This window comes from Platichthys flesus, chromosome 17 (genome assembly GCF_949316205.1).
Source record: "Platichthys flesus chromosome 17, fPlaFle2.1, whole genome shotgun sequence".
In the NCBI taxonomy this organism is placed as follows: Eukaryota; Metazoa; Chordata; class Actinopteri; order Pleuronectiformes; family Pleuronectidae; genus Platichthys; species Platichthys flesus.
Genome location: NC_084961.1, coordinates 16,154,948 through 16,165,498, shown reverse-complemented (window position 1 = coordinate 16,165,498; position 10,551 = coordinate 16,154,948). Strand labels below are relative to the sequence as shown.

The following is a 10,551-nucleotide window of genomic DNA, read 5'->3' as shown; positions in this document are numbered from 1 at the left end:
TGTTTTTTACTCCAAAAATGTAATTCAATATAAGGCTATGTCAACGCCAGTAACATGTTTCCTAACTATATGTTTTTTGTACTTTATTTCATTTAGACGTTTTCAAGTTCACAGCCCTCGTTGCCCATTTTTGCTTGAATTTAACTCTTTTAAAGATTGTTTCATTAAATATTTAGAATATTAAGATTATTATTGCAATAAAGTGACAAGCAGCATTGAAGGGCCCTCACACCTTTGTGCACGTCTGAGGCTGGTACAGATTCTGTGCCTTTACTGCAGAAGCATTCAAAACCTTCATGACCTTTAAATTCTGCACAAAGGAGCCGACTGTTCTGTTGTGTGAATGGATCACATTCACATGAGCTTAACTTTCAAAAGCAGTACTGCTCTATGAATGGAGAACAAGATGCTGACAACTGAAGGAGAAGAAGTTAACAACATTATCAGAAATCATGTGGTGCTGAATGATAAATTGTCTTTATGCACATATGAACTGTTTCAGGAGCATGTGGAAGTGTTAAAGCAGTCGTTTCCTGTTGCCACTAGTTGGACTGAGAGGCAATATTTTCTTGTAGATGTGGACAGACCATAGACTGTATATAAAGTGTCTTGAATGCCACCCTTGTTGCTGGCTGCAGTACAGGTCATAGATCCTGCCTCCTCTGTCATTTTAAGGTGGTTCTTACGACACTGGTGCTGGTTCATACTTATTTTTTCAGGTTAGTTTAATTTGAATTAATTGACAGCTGAGACTGACTCGTGATTAGTTTAGTGCACACATTGGTTGGTATTCAACGACAGCTATGAGTTTGCAAAGTTTTTTAAGGACACAACATTTGAATTCTTATAATAATAGTGCTTTGTTATAACAACAAAAACATAACAATAATCATAGCAAACTGACTGATATCCAGCAAGGCAGGTATTACAGGGTAGTTCTACTAGCTTGTTCCTGTGACTGAGAGAGATGTGTGAGGGGGAGCTCAGCTGAGGCCTAATACTATCTACAATAAATATTGCATAGAGGAGAAACTTCCATTACAAAAGGACGTTTTCTGCACTAACCGTGGAGCCACCTCTTCCTTAAAAAATGTCACGCAACATGGTTTATTTAAAGTCATGACTGGGGAACATGCACCAGTTCCTTTTAGAGGTGACCCTAAAGGCCTCTCCAACATCACACACAGTAGCTATGAGTAAAACGTATTCAGGGAACGTGAACAGGGAATGACTCTGATACAAGATTCACATTATGAAGATTATAATGGCTTAATGGAAGTTATATAATCCCAGTGACAGTCAGTCATCTGTCACTATGATCCAGGATAATCTCTTGTGTAAAAACCAAAGCCTGAGTGTGGAGAGAGGAAACCATTCATAATCATCTGCACAAACCAGAACACACAGTCAGCTAGTGAGGCTAAACCAGTTCACATAGAGTTAACACAAAAATGTTGTTCCTGTTTGGAACTATGCATACAAATCACCACAGATATCCATCAAGGCAGCCAAAGTAAGCTCACATTCAACCGGATATGTAGCAGCGTTTACCTTCAAAATAAAAGCACTACATTTGTGGAAAGGAACTTTTTGGGATGCCAGAATATAATAACAATTTTTAAATGTATTTTTATTTTCTCTATTTTCAGTCATTGCACTAAAAAAAAGTGTTATGTAGCCATATACTCTGGGATATTTGACATTGGCTTTTTTCTGTTTCTGTAAAAATATACATCATCATTAGTCCGAAACAAGACTACAGTGAAGAGGAAAACAAACGGGAAAGTAATACCTTCCTGAATTGACCTTTATTGTGAAATGATCACTGGAAGCGGAAGTGGGGTCTGTGGACGCATGTCATCGGCTGACGTATGTCACCGGCTGACGTCACTGAATGGGAGCTGAGTGGGGACAGTTCCTCAGTTTAATCAAACTAATAAATGACTGGGACAGAAGATAAACTCCAGCAAAGATCAACGATGTCGAAGTCAGAGATCAAAGACATGACAGAGGCGGTGAGTGTGTGTGTGTGTGTGTGTGTTGTGTGTGCGACCTGGGCTGGTTGTGTTGTTGTTTTTTTACACCTTCTTTTTAACCTCAACACTTTGTGACGTGTGTGTTCAGATGGAGGAAACGATGCAGAGACTTCAGGGAAGGTTTCAGGGCATCCACGAACAGCTGGAGTCCAGACATATCCTTTGTTTCCTCAGTAAGACTTTACATCCGGAACACAAACTCTACACTGTTCCACACTTTCTGTTTCAGAAAGGAAACCGGACGCAGTTTTGGTTCAGGCAGCTGTGAGGTCTGTTAGTTTACACACACACTCACACACACGCACACCTGAGGACATGTGTCAAACTAATTTTGTCTCGAGGGGAAAATGTTTGCTAATTTTATTTGTTAGAATATACATTTGTCAAATTCAAATTACATTGGAATGAGTGAAACAAAAAGACAAAAAATATTGGTTTATGAGTAGAACTTTATATAAAAAAACACGTTCAATTCACTACAGTCATTGAAGGAGCAGGTGTTACATATCACATGTCCAGTTTTATTATTTACAACTGTGACATCCGGAGATCCACGTGCATCATGTGAATGGTAAAAAAAATGTTTCATGAAATAATAACAGATTATATGATAAATATTTGTATTAATACATTTGTGTGCAAATGATTTCATTAAAATCTAAAATTACAAAGTAGTAAAGGTGTAGTTGTTATTTTATGGGGCAACGAAAAGAGTAATTATGAAGAATGATATACAAATAAAATATTATAAATGACATAATTGAATTCATGAATAGATAATGGCATATAGAAAGCAAAATCAGTAACTGGGTGAATTGAAATGAAAACACAGATTTTAATCAGGCATTTTAAAAGACAGTTTCCTTTTGCATTTCCTTTTCCTGCTAGCCATTCCATCTGTTTAGCCATTCAGCATCCTAACTTTTAATAAATAGATTAACATTTTATTTGTAAAAATTTTATAATTTATTGCCAATTTTTTTACATCATGAATTATTTACACATTTATTTTGTCTTTATTTATAGATTACAAATTAGTTTAGTAAAAAATTCTTTATAACTATTTATATCGGAAAAATTGTTCATTAATGAAATTATTAGTGTTTCCATGACCATTATAGTCCTCTATTGCCTTGTCTTCATTTAAAGGTCCAAATGTTTAACATATAAATAATGTAGTTTTTAAACACCTACTGTATTTGCAGTTCAAGAGCCCATTTTAACTAGGATCTCAATAACACTCATAAATTAAATAGTTATGAAATAGCTCAGTCTCATTCATTTCAATGTTGTTTACAGTGCACTAGTGAGACTCTTGTCTCAATAATAAGCTTTCGAGCATGGACAACTTCTTAAGATGTTTTGTTATGCACATCGCTGTCAACCATTAACACCAGGTGAACCAGTTTACCTTTGAAAATGTACTTACGATTGACGATTGTGCTGTACTGTGTTGTCGGTGTTGTTCTGTGTTGTTGCCGTTGTACTGTGTTGTTGTTCTGTGTTGTCGGTGTTGTTCTGTGTTGTTGCCGTTGTACTGTGTTGTTGTTTGTGTTGTTCTGGGTTGTTGGTGTTGTTCTGTGTTGTTTGTTTTGTTGTTCGGTGTCATTGCTGTTCTGTGTTGTTTCTGTTGTTGTGTTGTTGCGGTCGTTGCTGTTGTACTGTGTGGTTGTTCTGTGTTGTTTCTGTCTGTTTGATGTGCAGATTTTTCCTTCATTTTAACACTTACTCAAATGGGAACCCGCATCGATGACCTTGAGAAGAACGTCTCAGACCTGATGACACAGGCTGGTATGGAGGAGCAGGCGGTTTCAAAGTGACAGCAGGCCCACAGTTCATCTGACACACAAAATCTTTAAATGAAACCTTCAGAAACTGTGGGTTCACTGTGACTCTGCTGGCAGGGACTTCACTTTGGCTCTGAAGTTTCACTTTCATCAAATATCTGGAGATCTTTGAGTTGGCATTAGTTTACCTCTACAGATATCTCTTTAAGGGTTTGGCCTAATGCCAGTGTTTTTCAAGGTGCTACAATACTCCTAACAAATGTTTATCTCTAAGTGCTTACACCCATCACAGGCTAAAGAGCCTTGGATCACCATGTTGGCATGATCATTTATTCCTTAGTAATACTTGTCATTGTTTTTCAAAGCATTTACAATCAGATCGTCAGGCATTACCTCCTGTGGTGCGGCCAAAAGAAACAAGAGCCAAGAAATAGCATTGGTGAGAATAGAGTTTAATTCACGATTTATTGTTTACAGTCTATATTCTTACTAAAAGATCTTGCTCATATCCTTAAAGTCTAAAATAAGTAATTTCAATGCATTTACTACCTCATATAATATTTTCAAAATGTTTTAATATCTTTACTGCAGCATTGTTTACACATTGTGGTCTTCCTCTCCCCTGTTAGTGCCAACAACATATATATGTGCATGAACGGACATTATGGGCATGTGTTGTTACAGCAAGAAATATAAATAGTGAAGGACATTGTAGCTCAACAGTGCCTCTATTGGTCAACCACTCAACACGCTTAAAAGCATGCAGGGAGACTGACTGACAGAAAACACTACAGAAGATGTATTCTGTGTCTGAAACAATTATTTAAACTATGCACACTGTTCACCTAAAACTATGAATGATGGGTAGAACAGTTTTGGGAAATATCTCAAAGCTTTGATCCAATATTTTCACAGAAAAGACCATTATCTCTCTTCTCGAGAAAGAACTGCACAGTTCAGTCCACCACAGGTCCTGTTTAAAACGGCTGCTGATTGGTTTATCAATGATTATACCTTTTATTTTTTACACATAACCACTTATTGCAATACAAAGTGACGAGTCACCATAAAAACTCCATTTGTTGTTTTTTTGGATGACACTGCCACATACTGCAGTATTGTTTAATGGAGGCCTGTAGTTTATCTGGATTTCTGAGATTTCTTGATCTCATCTATGCAGTTTATTCCTGAGTACAACACACAGTACTAGGTGTAATACAAGTATGTGCTATATTTCACATCTTCCTTTTTCCTCTGACATGTTTAATGCGCATTATGTTGAACTCAGATTAGCCATCAGATAAACCAAAGTATATTCTGTGTTTTTCACTGTGCACCAAAGTCAATGAAATGGCAAAATAAATACTTTTTTGAACATTTTCAGTTACTGCTTCTTGGAATCACCTAATTATGTTTGGCCCTCACAGTAGTTTTTCCATGGAGCACCAATCATCAAATCATTCCTTTAATGCTGATATATTTAGCTACAGAATTGTTATTTGATTATTTTTCACTACAGAAGTAATTTACAATATCAGTTAACAAAATAAAATGTCTAAAATCTTCTGCACCGAATTTTTAAAATCTTTTTACGATAAGTTGAAGACCAGAGAACAGTTTACCTCTATTGGCCTTGGTTGGGGCAAATATTTGCGATTTTCTATTGTTTTCTTTCCATCCTTTTTTCAAATTTTATGAAATCTTAAAGTTGGTTATTTATTTATATGAAATGTACACTGAAATCTATTTGGCAACTTTATCTCATTTAATTGACATTTTTCAAACTACACCAATGTCTTCATGTTTCCTACTTGCTACATGCTAACTCTTCGCACACACACACACACACACACGTCTAGCATCTGTTCAGTTTTATACGCCAAAGAAGAAACAGTTAGATCCATAAGACAAGACGATGTTATCTATGTTGTTATTTAGAATTTTGCAGTTTCAACTAGATTAAATTATTGGTTGTTATCCCTCCTAAGGACATTCACATCAATCTTTCCAATAGTCACATTAGTCATAAAGGAAGTGGAAAGCAGATAAAACAAATGTCATAACTCCGCCATGTCCAAGTGGTGCCTTTAAATTCAATCAAACTGCACCGAATTTCACCTACTCATAGATATTGTTCGTCTAATTATGCCTGATTAAATCAATAAATCAATAAATCCTATATTCATAGAAGAAATATGAAGAGAATTTCTGTTGTTGAATCTTTCTATCCTGCTTCTTATACTTTTCAGTCTTGTGTAGAAGGTTTAAAAAAGGTTTAAAAAGTTTTCTAAAAGAAAGGTCCACAGATTTTAAATTAGGTTCCAATTAAATGTAATTCACCAAAGACAATTCCACGGAAGACGTTAAAGTGACGTATTCGCTGCTAATATGGAAATATAATCCCCTCTAGTGGTCACACGTGGTCATTACAGTGAGTGAATGTGTCGCTGACCATGGTGCTGAAAATGAATTTGCTCAGCTTGCTGTTCAGCTCATAGGTTTAGCTGCTTATGTTACTGGTACATCTGTACAACCCAGTGCATCCAAATCTACCGTTTTATGATGAGGCAAACAATCAGAAACACTGTTCAATAAACTGTAGTTCAGTTTAGCACAACATTTTAACTATAGTCTTAAAAATAAACATATAATTTACAAATTATGATTTAAGGCCTGTAAGTGGCCAAAAGAATTTGGGCTGCCCTCACGTTTCTGTATATTTTGATCCATTTGCCTCTTAGGCTCAAATAAAGAGTTGTAGATACCACAGTGTTTGAAATGATTAGCTACAACATTAACATCAGTTACCTGCTTTATATGTTGTAGCTGATCAGTGTTATTTTAGACAATACTGTGCCTCTAACTGTGTGCTTTTAATATGGTTATGCCGTATAAACATGAAGGTACATGAAGAAATGTTTTTCCTAGTTTGATGTAGAGGACCTAGCGGGACCTGCAAACAACCCTGATCTCGACTCCATCCGACACATTTGAGCCTGTGAGCCAGGCCTTAATGTTTGTTTATATCACTAATGCTTAATGGGAGTAAATCCCTGCAGCCAATTTCCATCATTTTGTGGAAAGCCTGAAACCAGACACTGCCTGTTGCTTAGGAACAAGATGTTAAATAATCACATACGGGTTAATGTTCAAGTGACCATATATAAAATACATACATGATGTGGTGGTGGATGCACTTTCAGTGTTTGTGCTGTAGATGGCATCTTACTGCCAAGGACTCACTGTACAAATGTGAATGTATGCGCATGGCAGGGGGAGCCCATGTGCACAATTCAAATACTAATAAGCTTCACTGTCATACTCAACACAGCTAAAGAGCAACAACACTGCTGACAGTGTTGCCATGGCAACTTGCACAGGAGCAGACACTTGTCTGCTTGAGTAAGTGTAATAATGTGTGATTGTGTGTTTATGTGTGTACACGTGTGCTTACCCATGTGTGGGGCTATGTCTACTACTATGTGTACTTGAAGACAGCCAAGACAGGGGGAGACAGGAGAGGGGCTTTGCAGTGTGTTAGGCTGAAGCATTGAGGATCTTCGCAGAGCTTGAGCAACAGAGACACTTTTAGCTTTTTTGCACTACACAACTTTAGCAAGTTCACACAATCTTCTGTTGGCGGTGGAGTGGTGTGTGGGTGAGTGGAGAGCTGGGCTGGCAATGAGGGGAGGCTAAGTGGTTCATCCCTGTGGCCCACGCCGGGTGCTCTCCACTGGGATGGTGGGGCTCTGATGGCCGTCTGCATGGTTAGCACTCTGCACTGGATAGGGGCAAGCACTCCAGAGAAAGAAAGAAAATGTGCATGTGTGTGATTGCATGTGGCTGCGCACACTCGTCTGCCATGTTCCTCCCTCTCCCTAATGCCACTGCTGCACACTTCACTCACGGGGTGAAACACAATGTAAATGTCAATAGCCCCAAGTGGCTTCCTCTCTTCTTTCTATCCATCTATCTATCTATCTATCTACCTACGGGAGAGGCAGTGGACTAGTGGCAGAAACTTGGACTATGGGCAGAAAAGGTCTCTGGTTCGTCTCTGGTTCGACTCCACGGAGAAAAAACAAAAAGACGAACCTGGATTTATCTGTCCAAAAAATCCAAGAGGATTCTCCCTGCCCTATCTAGTGCCCCTGAGCAAGGCAACTTACTCCCCCATCTGCTCCCCGGGCGCCGTATATGGTCGCTCACTGCTCTGTGTGTCCTGCACCAGATGGGTTAAAAGCAGAGGTTAAATTTCCCTACAATTGCATGAGTGTGCCTGTGCATGTGTTTGGGATAAATAAATGTATCTTAATGTATCTATCTATCTATCTATCTATCTATCTATCTATCTATCTATCTATCAATCTAGTGATGGTAACATTTTGTTTAACTATCACTATAGAAGATGAATATCGATACAAGAGGAGATGGGACCCAGCCTGGAGGAAGCCCGGGGCCCCCGTCTGGAGCTAGGCCCAGACGGAGGGCTCGATGGCGAGCGTCTGGTGGCCGGGTTTGCCACGGAGCCCGGTCGGGCATAGCCCGAACAAACTACGTGGCACCCCCCCTCTCTTCATCTCATGGGCCCACCACCTGTGGGAAGACCCGTTGGGGTCGGGTGCGCAGCCGCATGGGTGGCAGCGAAGGTCAGGGGTCTCGACGGACCAGACCCGGGCGGCAGAAGCTGGCTCTGGGGACGTGGAACGTCATCTCGCTGTGGGGAAAGGAACCGGAGCTTGTGAGGGAGGTGGAGCGCTATCAGTTAGATCTGGTGGGGCTTACCTCCACGCACAGTCTCAGCTCTGGTACCGTACTCCTGGATAAGGGTTGGACTTTATTCTTCTCCGGAGTTGCCAAGGGCGCACCAAACAGCAGTTCAGAGTACTCAGCCTTCTTGGAGACCCTGAATGGAGTCCTGTATGGGGCTCCAGTAGGGGACTCCGTACTTCTGCTGTGTGACTTCAACGCCCACGTGGGCAACGATGGAGACACCTGGAGAGGCGTGGTGGGGAGGAACGGCCTCCCTGATCTGAACCTGAGCGGTCGTTTGTTATTGGACTTCTGTGCTAGCCATGGATTATCCATAACAAACACCATGTTCGAACATAAGGGTGCTCATAAGTGTACCTGGTACCAGAGTACCCTAGGCCGAAGATATATGATCGATTTTGTGATCGTGTCATCTAATCTGAGGCCGCATGTTTTGGACACTCGGGTAAAGAGAGGGGCGGAACTGTCAACCGACCACCATCTGGTTGTGAGTTGGATCAGGGAGTGGGGGAAATTTCCGGATAGACCTGGTAAGCCCAAACGAGTAGTGCGGGTGAACTGGGAACGCCTGGAGGAGGCCCCCGTCCTAGGTATCTTCAACTCACACCTCCGGCGGAGTTTTTCTGGCAATCCTGTGGAGGTTGGGGGCATTGAGCCGGAGTGGGCGGTGATCAAAGCCTCCATTGCTGAAGCTGCGGCAGCTAGCTGTGGCCTCAGGGTCTTAGGCTCCTCAAGGGGCGGTAACCCTCGGACACCGTGGTGGACACCGGTGGTCAGGGACGCCGTCCGATTGAAGAAGGAGGCCTTCCGGGATATGATATCCTGGAGGACTCCTGACTCGGTTGCAGGGTACCGACAGGCCCGAAGGGCTGCAGCTGCTGCCGTGTCGGAGGCTAAGCAGCGGGTGTGGGAGAAGTTCGGAGAGGCCATGGAGAAGGACTCTCGGTCGGCACCAAAGTGTTTCTGGAAGACTATCCGGCACCTCAGGAGGGGGAAACGGGGAACCATCCAAGCTGTGTACAGTAAGGATGGGACTCTGTTGACCTCAACTGAGGAGGTTGTCGGACGTTGGAAGGAACACTTTGAGGAACTCCTGAATCCGAATAACACGCCCTCTATGTTGGAGGCAGAGCTCGAGGTTGATGGTGTTTCATCGTCAATTTCCCTGGTGGAGGTCACTGAGGTGGTCAAACATCTCCGCAGTGGCAAGGCCCCAGGGATTGATGAGATCCGGCCAGAAATGCTAAAGGCTCTGGGTGTTGAGGGGCTGTCATGGTTGACACGCCTATTCAACATCGCGTGGGAGTCGGGTAAAGTGCCAAAGGAGTGGCAAACCGGGGTGGTGGTTCCCCTGTTCAAAAAGGGGGACCAGAGAGTGTGTGCCAATTACCGGGGCATCACACTTCTCAGCCTCCCTGGTAAAGTCTACTCCAAGGTGCTGGAAAGGAGGGTTCGGCCGATCGTCGAACCTCAGATTGAAGAGGAACAATGCGGTTTTCGCCCCGGATGTGGAACTACGGACCAGCTCTCCACTCTCGCAAGGATCCTGGAGGGGGCCTGGGAGTATGCCCATCCGGTCTACATGTGTTTTGTGGATCTGGAGAAGGCGTATGACCGGGTCCCCCGGGAGAAACTGTGGGAGGTGCTGCGGGAGTATGGGGTAAAGGGGTCTATCCTCAGGGCCATCAAATCCCTGTACTCCCAAAGCGAGAGCTGTGTTCGCGTCCTCGGCAGCCAGTCACTTTCGTTCTCAGTGGATGCTGGTCTCCGCCAGGGCTGCGCCTTGTCACCAATCCTGTTTGTGATATACATGTACAGGATATCAAGGCGTAGTCGTGGTGGGGAGGGGTTGCAGTTCGGTGGTCTGAGGATCTCGTCACTGCTTTTTGCAGATGACGTGGTCCTCATTGGATCATCGGCCTGTGACCTACAGCACTCACTGGATTGGCTGGCGG

General features: G+C 42.1%; 1 protein-coding gene across 1 annotated transcript; it reads left to right on the top strand.

Annotated features, from left to right (window-relative positions):
- The first annotated feature begins 1,697 nt into the window (after positions 1-1,697).
- On the top strand, positions 1,698-5,202 carry LOC133972033 (heat shock factor-binding protein 1). Its single transcript, XM_062409216.1, has 3 exons — positions 1,698-2,015; positions 2,125-2,191; positions 3,762-5,202. Exons 1-3 carry the CDS (start codon positions 1,941-1,943, stop codon positions 3,854-3,856), a joined length of 237 nt encoding a protein of 78 aa, XP_062265200.1. The 5' UTR covers positions 1,698-1,940; the 3' UTR covers positions 3,857-5,202.
- The last annotated feature ends 5,349 nt before the right edge of the window (positions 5,203-10,551 follow it).